This window comes from Bufo gargarizans, chromosome 1 (assembly GCF_014858855.1).
Source record: "Bufo gargarizans isolate SCDJY-AF-19 chromosome 1, ASM1485885v1, whole genome shotgun sequence".
Classification (NCBI taxonomy): Eukaryota; Metazoa; Chordata; class Amphibia; order Anura; family Bufonidae; genus Bufo; species Bufo gargarizans.
The window spans coordinates 748081892-748105579 of NC_058080.1; the positions used below are offsets into that span (position 1 = coordinate 748081892).

The 23688-nt window shown below is 44.2% G+C and overlaps 1 protein-coding gene and 1 long non-coding RNA gene across 2 annotated transcripts in view; one reads left to right on the forward strand and one right to left on the reverse strand.

The window, feature by feature from the left end:
* Positions 1-47: 47 nt before the first annotated feature.
* Positions 48-1002, reverse strand: LOC122925051. The gene is made up of 3 exons (XR_006387496.1): positions 942-1002; positions 414-537; positions 48-99 (listed from the first exon to the last, which is right to left on the reverse strand). It is a non-coding gene; the product is annotated as an uncharacterized LOC122925051 (long non-coding RNA).
* A 2826-nt stretch (positions 1003-3828) lies between these two features.
* The window catches only part of LOC122930572 (zinc finger protein 585A-like), a 96183-nt gene continuing 76323 nt past the window's right edge, over positions 3829-23688 (forward strand). Inside the window, exons 1-2 of the mRNA XM_044284066.1 lie at positions 3829-3887; positions 8863-9815. Of these exons, the coding sequence (XP_044140001.1) occupies positions 3854-3887; positions 8863-9815 (987 nt within the window). The 5' untranslated portion in view covers positions 3829-3853. The remainder of the gene's footprint in view (positions 3888-8862; positions 9816-23688) is intronic.

A 23688-nucleotide genomic window follows, 5' to 3' on the forward strand; every position in this document is an offset into this window, starting at 1 on the left:
TGTGATGGGGTGAGGGGTCCTGCTCCGCCCTCCTGACTCCTGGAGATGGATGATGGGAGTCACACAGTCCCCCGATGTCTTCTTCACTATTGTGTACTCCTGTGGATGGAGAGAGACACTTAGGGAATAAACCCTTCAGGGGCCATGTGTTCTCCTCTGGTCCTCTCCTCCTGGTACAACGTGCCTACTTACCTTCTCATGGCTCCTACAACATGACTATTGGTCACTGGTCACATGATACATCACTCACCATACTGGGGGCTGATCTTCAGGTTCTCCATCACTTGGAAGGTCTGGAGGCCGTTCTCCAGGACCGTGGACTCTTCCTATCACTTCCTATGATGGATTCTCCTTCCCGATGTCTGACTTGTTACAGAATACAATAAAGAGGAGAGAAATCTAGAAAAGTTTACCTCTCCGCTCAGCAGGGAGATGATCTCCAAGGTGAGGTCTAATATTCTTCTGCTGATCTCCTTCCTGTCCATCCTTGGTGGCTCATTCAGGAGAAGGCTCGTATTGCTGGTTTTCTTCATTCTCCTCCAAAAAAAGGAATAAAGGTTAATCAGTGAGTCCCATGTCCCCGATAATGAGGCCGAGAGAAAGTACAACTCATCCCGCAAAACTCAGACCCTCATAAAGCTGCACTGACGGGAAAACCCTGAGCTCCGGGTGTATCTAAGCTCCTGGCAGTGCAGTGTGTATCTAAGCTCCTGGCAGTGCAGTGTGTATCTAAGCTCCTGGCAGTGAAAACCTTATTCACATTAAACAGATTCTCTCCTTTAGCAAAGAGTGATGACAACCCCCACTATCCCCACTACTACTTCCCCCCATCATACTAAGCTGAGGAGTGGAGAAGGATTCCTTGTGTGTAATGGAGGAGAATCTCCAGAGGTGACATGTCTGAGCTCTCCACCACACTGTCTCCTCACAGCTCATCTTACCTGCAGGCTGGAGGAATGGCTGATACCAGAGAGAACAAGAGCCCTGACTACCGACCAGGACCTGCCCAGTATCTGCTGAACTGCCAGAGCTGAAGGACCTGCGGTGACGTCACCGTCATGTGATCAATATAGGGGGCGGGGCTCAGCTGTGGAGAGAAGAGGTGGTGAAGGACCTGGGAGTGACGTCACCGTCATGTGATTAATATAGGGGACGGGGCTCAGCTGTGGAGAGAAGAGGTGGTGAAGGACCTGCGGTGACGTCACCGTCATGTGATCAATATAGGGGACGGGGCTCAGCTGTGGAGAGAAGAGGTGGTGATTGGTGAAGGACCTGTGATGAGGTCAGTTTCATGTGATCGACATCTGAGATGCGGTTCTCAGCGGAATAGAAGAAAAATAGTAGGGGAGGATCTGTGATGACATCATTGTCATGTGGTCAGTGACCACTCCGAGCCCCGCCCCCTCAGTATACTCACTACTAACCTGCTGGATGGGAGAATCTGCTCGGGGACATATTTCCAGCATCCAGGCGCGTCTTCCGTGCTCGCTTGGTGGAGGGGAAGGTGAGAGCTGCTTTGTGCTTCAGTGTGATAATCCGCTCCGTGTGAATGAGGTTTTATTATCTATTGGGGGAAATCCATCATGTAATACAGAAATGTCCAGTGTCCTCCTCTCCTCACAGGCCGGACTCAATAGTTACTACAGATTGGCGTGGTATTAAAAAGCAGGAAGTGCTCAACCCCATATGCAGTGGCGCATCTATACCGGGGGAGCAGATCCTGCACTTGTGGCCCGTTGCTAATGGCAATCCCCAGAAAAAATGCATACGGTGGAGGATGCCTGCAGCGGACCACAGGTACCACAATGGACATCCTACACAGGATAGCAAATGTGTGGATGTGATAAGCAGTCAAAATAACATAACAAAAACAAAGACAGGTGCACTCTGCGGTCTCACTGACCCTTGTACTGGTGTAAAATTGAGAATTAGCCAAGATATCCTGCTTGGAGGACGTGTCTGAGCCCGAGCACCGCGCCAAGGCTTCTCAAGTAGCTCGGAAGGCTAACGCTACACCCAGGTACGTTTAGCATTAGGTCCCGAGCTACTTGAGAAACCTTGGCGCGGTGCTCGGGCTCAGACATGTCCTCCAAGCAGGATATCTTGGCTAATTCTCAATTTTACACCAGTACGAGGGTCAGTGAGACCGCAGAGTGCGCCTGTCTTTGTTTTTGTTATGTTATTCGGACTCAATAGTTACCATGGAGACTGTACCCGCCCATCGAGTATGTGGCCAGGGGTCTATTAATGAGGGAGGAGCTTGGAGGACGCTGTAAGGCGATAACTCCCATCGTCCTTGCTGACAGCCTCATCATTCCTGCTATGTGGTGAATGTGAATTGTGATGTAACGGGTTAGGCGGCTTTCACATCTGCGTTTTCCTTTCCAGTTTTGAGGTCAGCACAGGCTCTCAGAGCCGCAGCTCAGCGCTTCAGACAATTCATCGTCAATGGGGAGAAAACGGAACGGAGGGCACCAGACTGCATTCTGTTCCGGTTTATTGCCTTGCAATCTACGTTTTTGTGTGCGACATGGCAAACTGAACGTGTCGGATCCGGCACCAAAAACCATGGAACTCAATGGCGCCGGATCTGGTCTCTTAGTTTTCAATATAATACAACCGGATCAGAACCGCATGTGTAAAAGCAGGAAATGTCTGACATCACATGACTGTAGATGCAGTCAGCGGCGGTGTGAGAGGAGCAGATGGGGGACAGTGGAGGGGGAGCAAGGATAGCGGTGGTTGTCATTATTCGCTGGCCCCTGACTGTCCTTGTGAGGGGCCCCTGCCTCCAGGAGGAGAATGAATGGAGTGGGGCCCGGCCTGAGCTCAGTTCTCTCCAGTCTCTTCTCTAGGAGTTCTGGACACAGCTGAGCACAGCCCAGAGGTGGGACCTGCATCTATCAGACATTTATCTCCTGTGGAGCCACCAGAAATCTCCATGTTGGGGCCCCTAGAATCCATGTGGTGGAGGCTCAGGAAGTGCGGTTCTGGAGGTGACATCTGGTCTTGTCCCCTGGATGATTTTCTCTCTTCTTCTCCTATAGGCGCCTGCAGTACTAGAAGCCTCCAGCTCCTCCAGTTCTCTCCTCTTCTCCTGAATGACCACCAAGGATGTACAGGAAGGAGATCAGCAGAAGAATATTGGACCTCACCTTGGAGATCATCTCCCTGCTTAGCGGAGAGGTAAACTTTTCTAGATTTCTCTCCTCTTTATTGTATTCTGTAACAAGTCAGACATCGGGAAGGAGAATCCATCATAGGAAGTGATGGGAAGAGTCCAGGGTCCTGGAGAACGGCCTCCAGACCTTCCAAGTGACGGAGAACCTGAAGATCAGCCCCCAGTATGGTGAGTGATGTATCATGTGACCAGTGACCAATAGTCATGTTGTAGGAGCCATTAGAAGGTAAGTAGGCACGTTGTACCAGGAAGAAAGGGCCGGAGGAGAGCACATGGCCCCTGAAGGGTTTATTCCCTAAGTGTCTCTCTCCATCCACAGGAGTACACAATAGTGAAGAAGACATCGGGGGACTGTGTGACTCCCATCATCCATCTCCAGGAGTCAGGAGGGTGGAGCAGGACCCCTCACCCCATCACAGAGCCTCCCCCTCACCCCCTGATACATGAGCAGAAGATCCTAGAACTCACCCACAGGATGATGGAGCTGCTGACTGGAGAGGTGACACTGCTGGGAATGCTGGGAAATTCTCCAGTAACAGCACTGGAGGGGTCTGGGTGATGACGGTGTCATTGTGTTGTCAGGTTCCTCTAAGGTGTCAGGATGTCACTGTCTATTTCTCCATGGAGGAGTGGGAGTATATAGAAGGCCACAAGGATCTGTACAAGGAGGCCATGATGGAGGAGCACCAGCCTCTTATATCACAAGGTAAGAGCCATCATGTGCAGTGTATACACGTGTGTGCAGTGACATGTAATGGAGGAGCACCAGCCTCTTATATCACAAGGTAAGAGCCGTCATGTGCAGTGTGTACACGTGTGTGCAGTGACATGTAATGGAGGAGCACCAGCCTCTTTATATTATAAGGTAAGAGCCGTCATGTGCAGTGTATACACGTGTGTGCAGTGACATGTAATGGAGGAGCACCAGCCTCTTATATCACAAGGTAAGAGCCGTCATGTGCAGTGTATACACGTGTGTGCAGTGACATGTAATGGAGGACCACCAGCCTCTTATATCACAAGGTAGGACACATCATGTGCAGTGTATACTTGTGTGTGCAGTGACATGTAATGGAGGAGCACCAGCCTCTTATATCACACGGTAAGAGCCGTCATGTGCAGTGTATACACGTGTGTGCAGTGACATGTAATGGAGGAGCACCAGCCTCTTATATCACAAGGTAAGAGCCGTCATGTGCAGTGTATACACGTGTGTGCAGTGACATGTAATGGAGGAGCACCAGCCTCTTATATCACAAGGTAAGAGCCGTCATGTGCAGTGTATACACGTGTGTGCAGTGACATGTAATGGAGGAGCACCAGCCTCTTATATCACAAGGTAAGAGCCGTCATGTGCAGTGTATACACGTGTGTGCAGTGACATGTAATGGAGGAGCACCAGCCTCTTATATCACAAGGTAAGAGCCGTCATGTGCAGTGTATACACGTGTGTGCAGTGACATGTAATGGAGGAGCACCAGCCTCTTATATCACAAGGTAAGAGCCGTCATGTGCAGTGTATACACGTGTGTGCAGTGACATGTAATGGAGGAGCACCAGCCTCTTATATCACAAGGTAAGAGCCGTCATGTGCAGTGTATACACGTGTGTGCAGTGACATGTAATGGAGGAGCACCAGCCTCTTATATCACAAGGTAAGAGCCGTCATGTGCAGTGTATACACGTGTGTGCAGTGACATGTAATGGAGGAGCACCAGCCTCTTATATCACAAGATAAGAGCCGTCATGTGCAGTGTATACACGTGTGTGCAGTGACATGTAATGGAGGAGGTGCACATGTTGGGCTCTATTAACATCAGATTAGGGCCTTGTATTTTCCTCATCAGTCAGACATATGGATAAGGCTCCGCGCTGCTGGACGGACGGTAAGTGGTCTCTCCTATTGGTATCTGTCGGGCCGGTATATTCTAAGCAAAATAAAAGTATTATGACGCATTCATTGCTTTTTAAATGGAAGTCTATGAGCGATGTGCACATCTGTGACTATTCAGTGTCATAATGTATCCACGAGATTCCAGCTCGCCTCTGCTCCCAGCACTTCCACCGATCTCCATACACGGACCTTGCTAGGTTCAGGTAGGTAACAGCGTTCAATGATGATGTCCAGCACCAGAATATAATCCAAGGTCTCTTTACTGAAGACACGTAGGATCACAGCGGTACGTGTGGGGGGGCCGCACTTGTTAACGAGACTTGTTGGGGTGCTGTCTCCCCATTATGTACCGCTATGTCTTCAGTAAAGAGAACCTTTGGATTTTCTCCTGCTGCTGGACATCATAACTGAACAGTGACCAGCCTGTTTGGGGCCTTACTAACCAAGCGTTTTTCTTCCTTTTTTCATCATAGCCTTCGAAGAGCTATAACTTTTTTATTTTTCCATCCATGTAAAGTGTTAAACAGCCCGTATTGGCACTCCTCGGTCATGTGAGAACTGAGCCCCCGCTCCTGTGCAGCGCTTAGACTGGGCTGCCGTGAAAAAGCGGTGGCCCAGGCTAAGGCCCCTTAGTGAATGCCGTAAAAAGGCGTATGGGTGGTCACTCGGGGGTTAAAGGGGTCATCCCATTATTAATGTAGAAAATTAAAATCAGACCTCATATAGCACATGGCACAACCTCTTTCTAACAAAGCCTAGAACCAGCCCTGCACCTCACATGGATCCAGAGATCTCCACATTCATTGCTCTGCTAGATTTATATCAATCTGACAGATCAAAGGTTGTGTCCATTCTGCTGCAGCTCAGGGGGCGTGTCTCAGCTCTCCCTATCACAGCTCAAGGGGCGTGTCTCAGCTCTCCCTATCACAGCTCAGGGGGCGTGTCTCAGCTCTCACTATCACAGCTCAGGGGGCGTGTCTCAGCTCTCACTATCACAGCTCAGGGGGCGTGTCTCAGCTCTCCCTATCACAGCTCAGGGGGCGTGTCTCAGCTCTCCCTACCACAGCTCAGGGGGCGTGTCTCAGCTCTCCCTATCACAGCTCAGGGGGCGTGTCTCAGCTCTCCCTATCACAGCTCAGGGGGCGTGTCTCAGCTCTCCCAATCACAGCTCAGGGGGCGTGTCTCAGCTCTCCCTATCACAGCTCAGGGGGCGTGTCTCAGCTCTCCCTATCACAGCTCAGGGGGCGTGTCTCAGCTCTCCCTATCACAGCTCAGGGGGCGTGTCTCAGCTCTCACTATCACAGCTCAGGGGGCGTGTCTCAGCTCTCCCTACCACAGCTCAGGGGGCGTGTCTCAGCTCTCCCTATCACAGCTCAGGGGGCGTGTCTCAGCTCTCCCTATCACAGCTCAGGGGGCGTGTCTCAGCTCTCCCTATCACAGCTCAGGGGGCGTGTCTCAGCTCTCCCTATCACAGCTCAGGGGGCGTGTCTCAGCTCTCCCTACCACAGCTCAGGACAACGAATTAGGAAAAAAACTAACAGCAGATGGCGCTATACAGATACATTTTATGGAATAACTCAGAGGCTATGCAAAATGTTTAATTACATTCAATTACAAAAGAATTCAGATCCAGGTGCTCGTTTGCAAACTGTAGAATATTTTTTGTGGCACAACGCCTTTAAGGATCGGGTCAATTTTCATTTTTGTGTCGTTTTTTTTTCCATTTTTCTTCCCCACCTTCTGTTCATTTTTCCGCATTTCTTAACTGCATAATTTAATTGACTATATCTTGTACTGTGAAATGTGGAAAAAAATCTTTGTGGGCGAAATTGACGAAAAAAAGGAATTCCACCGGGATTTTTTGGGTGTTGCCTTTATGTCATTTATTGTATGCTACAAAAGACATGATAACTTTATTCTGTTTGCCAATACGATTAAGACGATATCAAGAAAATGCCGAATCCTGCATTTTTATTCTTTCTCTTTATGGCAGTCATCGTTTTTTGACATGGCCGTTTTTTTTTTTTTTTGCTTTTTTTATTGGGATAGAAGGTGGTTTAGATTTTTTTTGTGGACGGGGCAGACAGACTGAGAAACCTGCAACATGAACCAAACTAAATTGAAAAGTGCAGGAAGACAAAGGGAGGACAGGTGCAGAGCTGGAGCACAGGCAGGAATAATTCACGATAATCACAAAACATCTTTGCTGGTCACCAGGGAACCTTATGCTCAGGCACCTTCTGCCTGGTCATGCTTAAGAGGTCTATTTAAAAATGAATACATAATGTGTTGAGGGATGTGGTAAAAAATTACTTGGCATTGAAGGTGAAATGTGTAGGAAGCAGGCTTTATTGTTAGGTATAATTAGCTTTTTCAAATTTCAAGCTACAGCACATTTGTGTAATAAAAGTGGATACCAGGTATATACTAGGACAGGGACAGGCAAACTTGGCCCTCCAGCTGTTGTAAAACTACAAATCCCAGTATGCCTAGTCTGCCTACAGCTATCAGCCTACAGCAGGGCATGATGGGATTTGTAGTTTTACAACAGCTGGAGGGCCGAGTTTGCCCATCCCTGTATGGTCCCCTTTCACACGGGCGCAGTATTCCGCGCGGATGCGATGCGTCAGTTGAACGCATTGCACCCGCACTGAATACCGACCCATTCATTTCTATGGGGCTGTTCACATGAGCGGTGATTTTCACGCGTTGCGTGAAAATCGCAGCATGCTCTATTTTGTGCGTTTTTCACGTAACGCAGGCCCCATAGAAATGAATGGGGTTGCGTGAAAATCGCAAGCATCCGCAAGCAAGTGCGGATGCGGTGCGATTTTCACGCACGGTTGCTAGGAGACGATCGGGATGGAGACCCGATCATTATTATTTTCCCTTATAACATGGTTATAAGGGAAAATAATAGCATTCTGAATACAGAATGCATAGTCAAATAGCGCTGGAGGGGTTAAAAAAAAATAGAAAATATTTAACTCACCTTAGTCCACTTGTTCGCGTAGCCCGGCATCTCCTTCTGTCTCCTTTGCTGAACAGGACCTGGGGTGAGCATTAATTACATGAACAGGACCTGTGATGACGTCACTCTGGTCATCACATGGTCCATCACATGATCCATTCACCATGGTAAAGATCATGTGATGGAACATGTGATGACCGGAGTGACGTCATCACAGGTCCTGTTCATGTAATTAATGCTCACCCCAGGTCCTGTTCAGCAAAGGAGACAGAAGGAGATGCCGGGCTACGCGAACAAGTGGACTAAGGTGAGTTAAAATTTATTATATATTTTTTAACCCCTCTAGCGCTATTTGACTATGCATTCTGTATTCAGAATGCTATTATTTTCCCTTATAACCATGTTATAAGGGAAAATAATACAATCTACAGAACACTGATCCCAGACCCGAACTTCTGTGAAGAAGTTCGGGTTTGGGTACCAAACATGCGCGATTTTTTTCACGCGAGTGCAAAACGCATTACAATGTTTTTGGTATGGTGTTCCCGTAACGCACCCGCACATTTTCCCGCAACGCCCGTGTGAAAGGAGCCTATTAGAATCTAGACCCTTGTCAGGCAGTGTTATAAAAAGCTTTATAAGGCTAGGATGATACATGCAGTCTTTGGGGCAGATTTTGGGGGGGGGCTTTTAAAGTAAATGACTTACTGTATACTTCTGGTTTCTGCTGGATCCACTTACAGCCTAATAGGAATGTTGTACGTTTGTCTACTCTGTTTGAAAAAAAATCACAAATTCCAATTTTTATCTTCACAGAGAATCCCAATAAACAGTTTAAGGGAAGCTCCATGTTATCACAAAATTCTAACACAGATGAAGATATCATGCAGCTCTGTTCAGCAGAAAACTTACATTCAGGACTTCACAGTACAAATCTCTCATATAAGTCCTCTAAATGTGCAGAACCTTCTCTTGACCAATCACAAATTGTTACCACAAGTACAGGTCATAAAGTGGGGAAAACGTTTCAAGGTGGGAAAAAGTTTAGAAAAAGATCATGTCTTCCTTCACACAGAAGAATTTACACAGAAGAGAAGCCATATTCATGTTCAGAATGTGGGAAAAATTTTACACATAAATCACGTCTTCTTGTACATGAGAGAATTCACACAGAGGTTAAGCCATATACATGTTCAGAATGTGGGAAATGTTTTACACAGAAACCAAAACTTGTTATACATGAGCGAAGTCACACAGGTGAGAAGCCATATTCATGTTCAGAATGTGGGAAATGTTTTACACAGAAACAAAAACTTGTTATACATGAGAGAAGTCACACAGGTGAGAAGCCATATTCATGTTCAGAATGTGGGAAATGTTTTATAGATAAATCAAATCTTGTTGCACATGTGAGAATTCACACAGGAGAGAAGCCATATACATGTTCAGAATGTGGGAAAAGTTTTACACAGAAATCAAATCTTGTTGCACATGAGAGAAGTCACACAGGAGAGAAAAGATATTCATGTTCAGAATGTGGGGAATGTTTTACTAGAAAATCAAGCCTTGTTAGACATGAGAGAATTCACAGAGGAGAGAAGACATATTCATGTCTAGAATGTGGAAAAAGTTTTATACACAAACCACATCTTGTTATACACGAGAAAAATCACACAGGAGAGAAACCGTATTCATGTTCAGAATGTGGGAAATATTTTACACGTAAATCAAATCTTGTTCATCATGTGCGAATTCACACATTAGAGGTTTAATGCTGAAATGTTCTAAGAGCAAAAACAGAATTTTAACCAAGTTATTTAAAGTTGGGGCTACATGGCAACATATGTCACATGACTGCAAGCCTCAACATAGTTTTGTAGCTATTTGTCTGTAAAAAAAAAAAAAAAAAAGCCAAATTGCAGAATAAGTTGCATTCGAGATGCAGTCGATTTGCTTTGTGTTATATGATGGCCTGCATATGGTCTCTGACCAAAAATCTAAGTGTTGGACTTTTTGTGACTGTCACATTGTGACCCTATTGACAGTCATTAGACATATAGGTGAAACTCGAAAAATTAGAATATCGTGCAAAGTTCATTTATGGCTTACAGCTTATAAAAACCCCTAAAGTCGCAATCTCGGGTACCCTTGTTCAGGGGGTATGGATTAATTAGCTGACTAGAGTGTGACACTTCGAGCCTAGAATATTGAACCTTTTCACAATATTCTAACTTTAAGTTGCATTGCTGAAATAAATGAACTTTTGCACAATATTCTAATTTTTCGAGTTTCACCTGTAGTGTTACGGACGTTACTCTCTTAATATCACATGACCCATGTCACCATGTAGCTCCAGCCTAACAGCCGATAAGAATATGTATTTTTTGGGGTGGCATTATCCTGGATCTGCCAAGTGACTAATATTTCTTAGAAGAGAAGAAGAGCCTTGTTTACTTCCAGAGCAGTGAAGATGAACTGTCCCCATGAACCTTGCTCCTTATCACTGTATTCACACCACCACCCACACTGTGGGAGAGTCCAGAGTGACATGGTGAGAAGTAACAATGATCCATGTAATAGTTTTATAACGTATGTGAACATATTAATATTTCATCTTCATCCAAACACTATTTAATCCCTACTACCCTGGGGCCAGTTTTCACCTTTCTGCCATTTTTTTGCAAATCTGACATGCCCATTTTATGTGGTAATAACTTTGGAACACTTTTACTTATCCAAGCCATTCTGAGATTGTTTTCTCCTGACACATTGTACTTTAGGACAATTGTAATTTTCAGTCGATATGTTTTACCTTTATTTATGAAGAAATCCAAAATTACCCAAAATTTTAGAAAAATTGGCAATTTTCAAAATGTCTTTCTCTGCTTTTAAAACAGATAGCGATACCTAATAAAATATTTATTACTTAACATTCCTCGTGTGTCTACTTTTATGTTGGCCTCATTTTGTACATATCATTTTATTTTTTAGGGTGTAGAATTTTAGAAGCAATTCTTAAAATTAAGAAAATTTCCAAAAACCCACTTTTTAAGGACCACTTCAGTTATCAAGTCACTTTGTGGGGCTTACATAGTAGAAACTACACCCCTCAAGTTATTCAAAACTCATTTTACAAACTTTGTTAACCCTTTAGGTGTTCTCAAGAATTAAAGGAAAATGGAGATTGAATTTCTAAATTTTACTTTTTTGGGTAGATTTTCCATTTCAATCAATTTTTTTCTGTGACACGTCAAGGACAAACTCAATATATATTACTCTTATTCTAAAGTTTACAGAAACATGTGGTAAACTGCAGTAAGGGCACACGGCAGGGCGCAGAAGAAATGGAGCACCGTATGGTTTTTGAAGGCCAGATTTTGCTTGACTGGTTTTTAGACACCATGTCCTATTTGAAGCCCCCTACAGTAGAAACTACCAAAAAGGGACCCCATTTTGAAAACTACAAGATAAGGTGAGCGTTTTATTGATACTATTTTGGGGTACATATGATTTTTGATTGCTCTATATTACGCTTTTTGTGAGGCAAAGTAACCAAAAAAACGGCTGTTCTGGCACAGTTTTTGTTTTACTTTTTTTACAGTGTTCATCTGACAGTTTAGATCATGTGCTATTTTTATAGAACAAGTTGTTATGGATGTGAAAATATCAAATATGTCTACTTTTTTGTTCCCGTTTTACATAATAAAGCATTTTTGGAAAAAAATATTTTTGTGTCTATTTTCTGAAAGACATTTTTATTTTTATTCTGATAATCATCTTCTGCAAGGGCTCCTTTTTTGCAGAAAAATTTAACATTTTTTATTAGTACCATTTTTGGGCACATATGTTTTTTTGATCATTCAATATTATACTTTATGGGGCAAGGTGACCAAAAAATGTGTTGTTTTGGCACAGTTTTTATTTTATTTCTTTATGGCATTGACTTTAGGGCGTAGATTATGTGATATTTTTTTAGAGCAGGTTGCGGGTGCAGTGATACCTAATATGTCTCCTTTCTCTTTTTTAATTTATTTGAGTCTTACACATTAAAAGCATTTTTAAAACAAAAAAAATCATGTTTTATTGTCTCTGTTTTCTGAAAGCAATATTTTTTTGGGGTGATTGTCTTATTATGGGGCTCATTTTGATGAGGTGACTGTTTGGTACTATGTTGGGGTACATATACATTTTTGATCGATTAATATTGCACATTTTGTGATGTAAAGTGACAAAAAATTACTTTTGGCACAGTTTGCCACATTTATTTTTTATGGCATTGATCTGACATGGTGGATTATGTGATCTTTTTATACAGCCAGTCGTTATGGACACAGCAATACCTAATATGTATATTTTTTTTATTTATTTCACTTTAAACTAAAGCGCACAAAGCAGACGCACGATGCGATCCCGGCCATTGAGGGTGCCGGGCGCATGCACTGAAGATGGCCGGGGACACTAGTACAGCACTTCAGAGCAGCCGCCCAGCTCAGTGAATATTGATGAGCTGGGCGGCGCTTCAAACGGCAGTTGTGGTGAGGCTGGCTGGGCGCAAGTTGATATGAAGCACCGCCCCTTGGGCAGATTGAACACCAGGAAAGCAGGTTATAAAACTTCAGATTACTGTATTTATAAGGCGGACAGGGGGGATACTTAGATGATTCTAATACCCTTTATAAGACCTATACTGTCATATATACCCCTAAATATGCTTTTTGGGCCTGTCAGTGTCCCTTTAAAGAGAACGTCCGGAAAGGTCTGGTACAGGCCAGACCTGAATGAAGATCATTACAATCTTTCATTATGTTGCAAGTTGCTAAAGGAGTGGAAACAGAACTTATGCGTGGCTGCCATTATGAAAGAAGGCCAAAGCAGGAACCCAAGGCCAAAGCAGACGCAAATGCAGCAATTAAAATTCTCCCATTCATATCTGAGTTATTTTCAAAGACCAAATCTACCAATCTTTGCTGGTGTAAGATGATGGTATTTCTACATTCTCCTGTGACTGTATCCTACTTAAGTCTGAATAAGGACTAAGAGTTGGTGCAGCCCTAGATTGATAAGATTGGTCCGGAACACCTCTGACTGGCAACATAGGGGCCACAACTGCAGGCACATTTGTAGCTGGTGGGACATACAACATAGAAGGATTGTTGGCTGATACTACTGGATATAGCCCTGTGCTAGGGGCAATAACTAGAGTTGAATGATGTCTAGGTGCAGATTGCCCCCATTCTTGGTCTTTCAACATGCAACATCTCTCAAGTGCAACTCTTTAAGTGCACAGACTGAATTATACCAGAATGTAATATTATGGATATTGATTCCACTTTGTCATCACTGCTTACTGACCATCACCCAATTCTCTCATCTCCAGGTATGTCTGCATTGAACCTTACTGCTACACCCAGCTTTTCCAGTCTGATATTGTCCACCCCCTCTCATCTCTCCTTCTAAATCCTGGTATGTCTGCATTAAACTATTAATGTCTCTTTTCCTGCTGGATTTATTGAGTATTTGTTTACATTGACTATTTCACCCCTGTATCTGGTCCTATCTTGATTAGGCCATATGTAGCCCCCTCCCCTCTTGGTCACACCTGATTGATCACTGAGTGGTATAACTCTAAGGTCTTAGGTCTTTTCAGACCTTGGTCTTTCAACATGCAACATCTCTCGTGCAACTCTTTAAGTGCACAGACTGAATTATACCAGAATTGGACCAGAAGGGGACCACAGGTAATTCCAGACATAATCAATGCAAACAATGTTTACATTTTTCCTCTTACTCCTCCTACTTTTCCACAACCTCCTGAAATACCCCCACATCCATTCACCCAGCAAGGAACTATTCATCTCTTCCTCCATCTTACCTTCTCATCTGACCGCTTGCACAAACCTGTTTGCAAACATAAAACACTTCCTTCCCAAACACACACAGACACCTCATGCCCTCTCCTATTCTCATCTATTAACACTTTCTCTGCTTCTCCTTACTGCTGGTGATATCTCTCCAAATCCAGGACCCCCTCAGCAAATCCCCACTATCACTTCCATGTCCCACTACAAATCTCCTTCTGCAAAATTCTGCAACCCCTTAAACCTAATTACCATTCCTCTGACCCCTGCCCCTTTGGTTCCTCTTGCAGGAGCATTATGGAACGCGCGCTCTGTCCGTAACAAACTGTCGTACATTCATGAACTGTTTATCTCTCAAAACCTTTCCTTTCTGGGTCTCACAGAAACATGGCTGACACCCTCAGACACCTCCTCCCCTGCTGCACTCTCTTATAGTGGATTTCAATTCACTCACACCCCCCGCCCCGGCTGCAAACATGGTGGAGGAGTTGGTATTCTCCTATCAGACACCTGCTCCTACAGCCCAACTCCACTGCCACCCTCCATTACGCTCACCTCATTTGAAGTACACTCTGTTCGCATCTACTCTCCCTCCAACCTTCAAGTAGCAGTCATTTACCGCCCTCCAGGCCCAGCCACCATCTTTCTTGACCACTTCAACACCTGGCTACTACACTTTCTTTCTGCCGACATCCCCACTATCATCATGGGTGACTTCAACATCCCTATTGACACCTGCCACTCGGCCACCTCTAAACTCCTGTCGCTCTCTTCCTCCTTCGGCCTATCACAGTGGTCTTCAGCTCCCACCCACAGAGATGGTCACACTCTGGATCTGATCTTTACCCGCTTTTGCTCCCTATCTAACCTTTCTAACTCGCCTCTCCCCCTATCCGACCACAACCTACTCACCTTCTCTTCACTGGTCTCTTCTGTAGCCCCCCCGGTCCACACACCAGCACACCCCCGCAGGAACCTTAAACATCTCGACTTTCGCTTGCTTTCTGACTCTCTTCTCCCACTCTCTACCATCTGTTGCCTCCAAGACCCAGAAGCTGCTACCACCCTATATAACACCACAATAAGTACAGCTCTGGACACTGTTGCCCCCCTCACACATAACAAAATCCGGAAAATCAACAGACAACCCTGGCACACCAACCTGACCAAGAAACTCAGACAAGCTTCCAGGGCTGCTGAGCGGCGATGGAAAAAATCCCCTTCTAAAGATCATTTCACTGCATACAAGCAATCCCTTCTCATATTCAAATCCTCACTCGCTGATGCAAAACAGGCCTACTTCTCATCTCTCATATCTTCCTTGTCACACAGCCCTAAACAACTTTTTAGCACTTTTAACTCCCTTCTCCGCCCCCCAGCGCCCCCACCCTCTCCTCTCTTCTCAGCTGAGGACTTTGCCAAATATTTCAAACAAAAGATAGTCCACATCAGAGAAAGCTTTACTACACAGTCCCCACAGACCCTCTACACAACTGCTCGGTCCTCTCCCCCCAAAACCCGCTTCTCCACCATTACAGAAGAAAAACTCTCCACTCTACTCTCCAGATCACATCTCACCACCTGTGCACTTGACCCGATCCCATCCCACCTCATCCCTAACCTCACCGCAGTGTTTATCCCAGCCCTAACTCATCTCTTCAATCTATCACTAAACTCTGGTGTCTTCCCCTCTGCTTTTAAACATGCTACCATTACACCCATCCTCAAAAAGCCTTCACTTGACCCATCTTCCTTGTCCAGTTATCGCCCCATATCACTTCTTCCGTATGCCTCAAAGCTACTTGAACAACATGTCCATTCAGAACTGTCCTCCCACCTCTCCTCCTGCTCCCTCTTTGACCGCCTACAATCTGGCTTCCGAACCCACCACTCGACCGAGACTGCCCTTACCAAAGTCACCAATGACCTACTGACAGCCAAAACCAAGAAACAATACTCTGTCCTCCTTCTCCTTGACCTGTCCTCTGCCTTCGACACTGTTGACCACTCCCTTCTGTTGCAAACTCTCTCATCTCTTGGCATCACTGACCTGGCTCTCTCCTGGATCACATCATACCTCACAGACCGGACGTTTAGCGTCTCCCACTCCCGCACCACCTCCTCGTCTCATGCCCTCTCTGTTGGTGTCCCGCAAGGCTCTGTCCTAGGACCCCTGCTCTTCTCAATCTACACTTTTGGCCTGGGACAGCTCATAGAGTCCCATGGCTTTCAGTATCACTCCTATGCTGATGACACACAAATCTACCTCTCTGGTCCAGACATCACCACCTTACTATCAAGAATCCCACAATGTCTATCTTCTATATCATCCTTCTTCGCCTCTCGCTTTCTTAAACTTAACATGGATAAGACAGAATTCATAATCTTTCCCCCATCTTGTTCAACCCCCCCAACAGACCTATCTATCACGATCAATGGCTGCACATTATCCCCAGTCAACAAAGCCCGCTGCCTTGGAGTGACCTTAGATTCTGCCCTTTCCTTCCGACCGCACGTCCAAGCCCTTTCCACCACCTGCCGCCTCCAACTCAAAAACATCTCCCGCATCCGTGCTTTCCTTAACTTTGAATCTGCGAAAATGCTCGTACATGCCCTCATTATCTCCCGCCTAGACTACTGCAACATTCTCCTCTGTGGCCTTCCATCTAGCACTCTCGCACCCCTCCAATCTATCCTCAACTCTGCTGCCCGACTAATCCACCTCTCACCTTATTACTCCTCTGCCTCTCCCCTCTGCCAATCCCTTCACTGGCTCCCCATTGCCCAACGAATCCACTTCAAAGTACTAACAAACACATACAAGGCCGTCCATAACCTGTCCCCTCCCTACATCTCTGAGCTACTTTCCCGATACATCCCCACACGCACTCTCCGATCCTCACAAGACCTCCTTCTCTCCTCTCCTCTTATCGCCTCTTCCCACAATCGACTCCAAGATTTCTCCCGTGCATCCCCCATACTCTGGAACTCGCTACCCCAACATATCAGACTCTCACCTACAGTGGAATCCTTCAAAAGAAACCTGAAAACCCACCTCTTCAGACAAGCCTACAACCAGTGACCCTGCTGCCTCTATACCGCCATGACCAACTTAACCCGCACCTACTGTGTCCTTCTCCCATACCATGTAGATTGTAAGCCCTCACGGGCAGGGCCCTCTCTCCTTCTGTACCAGTTTGTAACTCATCTTGTTTATGATTAGTGCAATTGTCTGTGTTATGTATGTGCACCGCTTATCATATGTACAGCGCTATGGAATGAATGGCGCTTTAATAATAAATAATAATAATAATAATAATAATTCTGGGTATTTTGTACTCTTATCCTCCCAGCCTCCTCCATATAGGGGATGGAGCATTCTGCACGTTGGAGGGGGCTATTACTTCAGGAGTACCTGAGGGAGGAGAAGAAGAAACACTACACACAATGGGAAGTGTTCCTGTTGGAGCACATTCCAGGGAGGGGGCCAAAGTACTCCTCACATCAGTGGAGGTAGTTTTAGGAGTGGTACTACACACGGTGGTGGGGGCTAATGAGGAAGTGCGTGGCACCTTCTTTTCATAAAAATACTGGCCATTCTTTTCAACTTTCCATCAGTTACTTCTGCAGACGCTTTCCACCATAATTCAGCCTGCTCTAACCTGTCGTTGTCCTTCAACCAACCTCTCTTTTCCTCCAGTATTTCTTTCCATAATTCCTCATTCAGTCTACCTCCTACTGGCATTCCTACAGACTGCATAAATGATATAACTTTCTAACTGCACTTCTTCCCTCTCGCTCTAAAAACTCTCTGAGCAGCAGTTAAAGACTGAACATTACACCCTGTGATGTTAGAATTACCCATTTCCTCCAAATCTTAGCAGGAATTTGTGCCATACACACAATAAGATTTGGCCCAAAATCTAAGAGGGAACTCGTATCCACACTCTGTTTGAAATAAGTGAATTTCTCAGCGGGAACTCGTATCTAACACGCTCACCCCTCAGACCCTCGTCAGAGCCTGGTTTCCTAATGGGTTTCCTAATTTGCTTTCCTTCTTATGCAGTTTCGATATGCAGCCTCTAGGGAGAGCTCCTACACAATACTACGTACTTCCAGATATTACTGGATAGCTCTTCTACACAGTATCGCAAAATAACATAAAAACCATCACAAAGAGGGAAACTTCAGGTTCTTTCGATTTAAAAGACTAGGCAGCCTCACTTACATAGTTACATATATGCTGTCTCCTTCCTCTTTGTGCGGGTCTGAATCACTGAGACAACAGGCTGGCTAAACACGTGCAGGGCTCCACTTACCATTCATGATTTACTTACCTGTACTGTCGCACACTGTGGCGCGTGTGATCGCAAATACGTGGTCTCCTTCCTCTTTGTGTGGCTCCGAATCACTTGGGAATATGAGCGCTCATAAAGCTTCACATAAACACCAGAGCATTTGTATTATATAAAAAGTTCCCTTCCTTTATTCACAGTACACGTCCTTATATAACAGAAATGACATACAGGAGTTTACAGACGTTGGTTACATTGTAATGATTGGTTTTCTAATAAGATGGGAGTGTTCACTATTAGTTGGTCCCTGAGTTAACTGGCTCCTTTAAACCATAACTTCCCCCAGCTGGCCAGATTTTCACCCAAAGCTTTAACCCCTTCCTGACATATGACGTAATAGTATGTCATAGCGGGAAGTGACTTTCTGCAATTTGATGCACTAGTACGTCATGCTGGTCAGACAGGCCCCGGAGCGGTACACGCCCGATCAGTGCAGGGGCCTGACAGTCACTGTATCCGCCGGCATCACTGTAAAAGCCGATGCTGGTGGATTAACCGCTGACCACGGCATAGATGGTGTTTGGGGACGTATTGTAAAGTATTGTGAAAAAAGTGTTTTTAATAATAAAAAAAAACCTGACATATTAGGTATCGCTGCATCCGTAACGACCTTCTCTATAAGGATATCACATAATCTACCCTGTCAAAAAATAAATAAATAAAAACTGCCATTTTTTGTCATCTTACATCGCAAAAAGTGTTATACCAAGCGATCAAAAAGTTGTATGTACCCCAAAATAGTTCCAATCAAACTGTCACCTCATCCCACAAAAAAGGAGCCACTACATACAGTAAGACAATCAGCCAAAATGTTTGGGGTCACCTTGCCCCTTAAAGTGTAATATTAAATGATAAAAAAATCATATGTACACAAAAATGGTACCAATAAAGAAAAACTCTTGCAAAAAAATAAGCTCCTGCACAAGATGACCGGCAAAAAAATAAAAAACAATATGGTTTTCAAAAAATGGAGACACAAAAACAGAATTTTTTTCCAAAAATGCTTTATTATGTAAAACGGATACAAAAACAGTAGACATTTGATATTTTCACATACATAACAACTTGCTCTATAAAAATAGCACATGATCTAAACTGTCAGATTAACATTGTAAAAAACTATAAATTAATACTGTGCCAGAACAGCCATTTTTTGGTTACCTTGCCTAACAAAAAGCGTGATATCGAGCTATCAAAAATCATATGTACCCTAAAATAGTATCAATAAAATGCTCTCCTTATCCTGTAGTTTCCAAAATGACGTCACTTTTTGGTAGTTTCTACAGTAGGGGTGCATTGGCCTAAAAAACTATCTAGCTAAATCTGCCTTCCATACGCATACGCTCCTCAGTGAGCTACAACTACAATTGCAGAATGGCTTGTGGGTAGGGAAGGGACTAGTAGGATGGAATAGACCATATACCAGAGAAAGATAAAGACATATAGTGTAGTATAGTATATCCAGCTGTATTCTAGTCCGGAGAGCAACCGGAAGTGCGCAACCAGAATCTAATAGGTCTACTACGAATGAAGTTGATACTTAATATGGGATATACAGTCAGGTCCATAAATTCTGGGACATCGACACAATTCTAACATTTTTGGCTCTATACACCACCACAATGGATTTGAAATGAAACTAACAAGATGTGCTTTAACTGCAGACCGTCAGCTTTAATTTGAGGGGATTTACATCCAAATCAGGTGAACGATGTAGGAATTACAACAGTTTGCATATGTGCCTCCCACTTGTTGAGCAACCAAAAGTAATGGGACAATTGGTTTCTCAGCTGTTCCATGGCCAGGTCTGTGTTATTCCCTCATTATCCCAATTACAATGAGCAGATAAAAGGTCCAGAGTTCATTTCAAGTGTGCTATTTGTATTTGGAATCTGTTGCTGTCAACTCTCAAGATGAGATCCAAAGAGCTGTCACTATCAGTGAACCAAGCCATCATCAGGCTGAAAAAACACAACAAACCCATCAGAGAGATAGCAAAAACATTAGGGTGGACAAAACAACTGTTTGGAGCATTCTTAAAAAGAAGAAACGCACCGGTGAGCTCAGCAACACCAAAAGACCCGGAAGACTACGGAAAACAACTGTGGTGGATGAGCGAAGAATTCTTTCCCTGGTGAAGAAAACACCCTTCACAACAGTTGGCCAGATCAAGAAAACTCTCCAGGAGGTAGGTGTATGTGTGTCAAAGTCAACAATCAAGAGAAGACTTCACCAGAGTGAATACAGAGGGTTCACCACAAGATGTAAACCATTGGTGAGCCTCAAAAACAGGAAGGCCAGATTAGAGTTTGCCAAACGACATCTAAAAAAGCCTTCACAGTTCTGGAACAACATCCTATGGACAGATGAGACCAAGATCCACTTGTACCAGAGTGATAGGAAGAGAAGAGTATGGAGAAGGAAAATAACTGCTCATGATCCTAAGCATACCACCTCATCAGTGAAGCATGGTGGTGGTAGTGTCATGGTGTGGGCATGTATGGCTGCCAATGGAACTGGTTCTCTTGTATTTATTGATGATGTGACTGCTGACAAAAGCAGCAGGATGAATTCTGAAGTGTTTCGGGCAATATTATCTGCTCATATTCAGCCAAATGTTTCAGAACTCATTGGACGGCGCTTCACAGTGCAGATGGACAATGACCCAAAGCATACTGCAAAAGCAACCAAAGAGTTTTTAAGGGAAAGAAGTTGAATGTTCTGCAATGGCCAAGTCAATCACCGGACCTGAATCTGATTGAGCATGCATTTCACTTGCTGAAGACAAAACTGAAGTGAAAATGCCCGAGGAACAAGCAGGAACTGAGGACAGTTGCAGTAGAGGCCTGGCAGAGCCTCACCAGGAATGAAACCCAGCGTCAGGTGATGTCTATGCGTTCCAGACTTCAGACTGTAATTGACTGCAAAGGATTTGCAACCAAGTATTAAAAAGTAAAAGTTTGATTTAGGATTATTTTGTCCCATTACTTTTGGTCCCTTAACAAGTGGGAGGCACATATGCAAACTGTTGTAATTCCTGCACCGTTCACCTGATTTGGATGTAAATACCCTCAAATTACAGCTGACAGTCTGCAGGTAAAGCACATCTTGTTCGTTTCATTTCAAATCCATTGTGGTGGTGTATAGAGCCAGAAATGTTTGGATTCTGTCGATGTCCCAATATTTATGGACCTGACTGTATATCCATATGAATGTTTAACAATACCTTGTAATATATATGTAAGGTTCCCTATGAATATGACTATAATAGGTTTTATGTATATAAAAAAAACTTTGATGTTGTCATGTATATCTATATCTATATTTATGGATTATTTTTTCAATTGTCACACAGTGTTTGATAAAGGTCTTTTGACTGAAACGTCACATTTGGTGAAGTTGCCTTGCAAAATAAAAAAGTCTGAACTGAAGTTCTCAACAGAGTGCGGTTGTCTATTTCAGTGTTTCCCAACCAGTGTGCCTCCAGCTGTTGCAAAACTGCAACTCCCAGCATGCCCGGACAGCCTTTGGCTGTGTGGGCATGCTGGGAGTTGTAGTTTTGCAACAGCTGGAGGCACACTGGTTGGGAAACACTGGTCTATTTCATGATCGATGATTCTGGCTGGGAAGCCAGCACAACAAACGCCACCATTTTATTAGACAAGAGTGCCACTTCTGTAGTTTGCAGAAACACCCCATATGTGGCAGTAAACTACTGTACAGAGTTATTGTCAAATGGAGATGAAATTTAAGAATTTCAATTTTTTGGGCAAATTTTCCATTTTAATCCATTTTTTCCAGTAACAAAGCAAGGGTTAACAGCCCAACAAAACTCAATATTTATTGCCCTGATTCAGTAGTTTGCAGAAACACCCCATATGTGGCCGTAAACTACTGTACAGGCACACAGTAGGGCGTAGAGGGAAAGGTGCGCCGTGTGGTTTTTGGAAGGCAGATTTTGCTGGACTGGTTTATTTACACCATGTTGCATTTGAAGCCCCCCTGATGCACCCCTAGAGTAGAAACTCCTCAAATGGGACATGGTGCCAAAAAAAAGGCCATCAAAATCTGCCTTCCAGAAACCATACGGTGTTCCTTTCCTTCTGCGCCCTGCCGTTTAGTCATACAGCAGTTTACGACCGGATATGGGGTGTTTCTGTAAACTGCAGAATCAGGGTAATAAATATTAAGTTTTGTTTGGCTGTTAACCCTTGCTTTGTTACTGGAAAAAACCTGTTAAAATTGAATATTTGCCAAAAAATAGCTGTTTTGGCTTTTTTTTTGGACCGTGTTCATCTGAGGGGTTAGGTCATGGGGTATTTTTATACAGCAGATTCTTATGGACGCGGCGATGCCTAATATGTCTACTTTTTTAACATTTATTTAGGTTTTACACTATATTATCCTTTTATTTAAAAAAAAAACATTTTAGTATCTCTATAGTCAAAGAGTCATTTTTTTTTTGTTTTTATCTTAGGTAGGGGCTCTTTTTTTGCGGAATGAGAGGATAGTTTTATTGGCACTATTTTGGGGGGCATATGACTTTTTGATCGCTTGCTATTAGACTATTTGTGATGTAAGGCGACATAAAAATACCTTTTTTTGCAGTTATTTATTTTTTGCACCGTGTTCATCTGAGGGGTTGGATCATGGGGTATTTTTATAGAGCAGATACCTGATACAGTATGTCTATTTTTTTATTTTTTTTTCGTTTTACAAATTAATATAAAAAAATAAAAAAAAAAAGAAGTTTTTTGTTTTAGTGTCAAGTCTGAGAACCATAGTTTTTTCCCCCCGATCGTCAGTGGCTAAATGGAATCAAAATTTGGGAAAGGGATTAGAAAATTTAGTACTCCATGGAAGTGTGGTACTCCCTGAAGCAACCAATAATGCAGAGGCCCGGATGATCGGGGCACGTGTCACACTGAGTAGTGGTGTCCTTCCGTATCCCCCTCCTGTGACACACTCTGCACCTTTTTTGGGTCCATCCCTTCTTTCCAGTATGGGGGACCACACCTGGAAAGTGTTGGCCAGGGACGATCCGGGCGCCTCCAGTTCCCGAGGTACTCCGGCCTGCTCTTTCCCGGTCAGAAAAAAATCAGGGCCTTGAGGACTGCCTCATAGAACTGAAGGGATGTCCCTGTGTTGCCAGCGCTCCGGGACAGCACAAAAGAGTTGTACAAGGCAACCTGCACCAAGTAGACCGCAACTTTTTTGTACCATGCCCGGGTTTTGCGCATGGCATTATATGGCTTGAGGACTTGACCAGAGAGATCAACTCCTCCCATATACCGATTGTAGTCGACGATACAATCGGGCTTGAGGACCGTTACCACGGTACCTTGCACAGGGACAGGGGTGATGCCGTTACCGTGAATTGTGGACAGTACAAGGACATCCCTCTTGTCCTTATATCTGACCAGCAACAG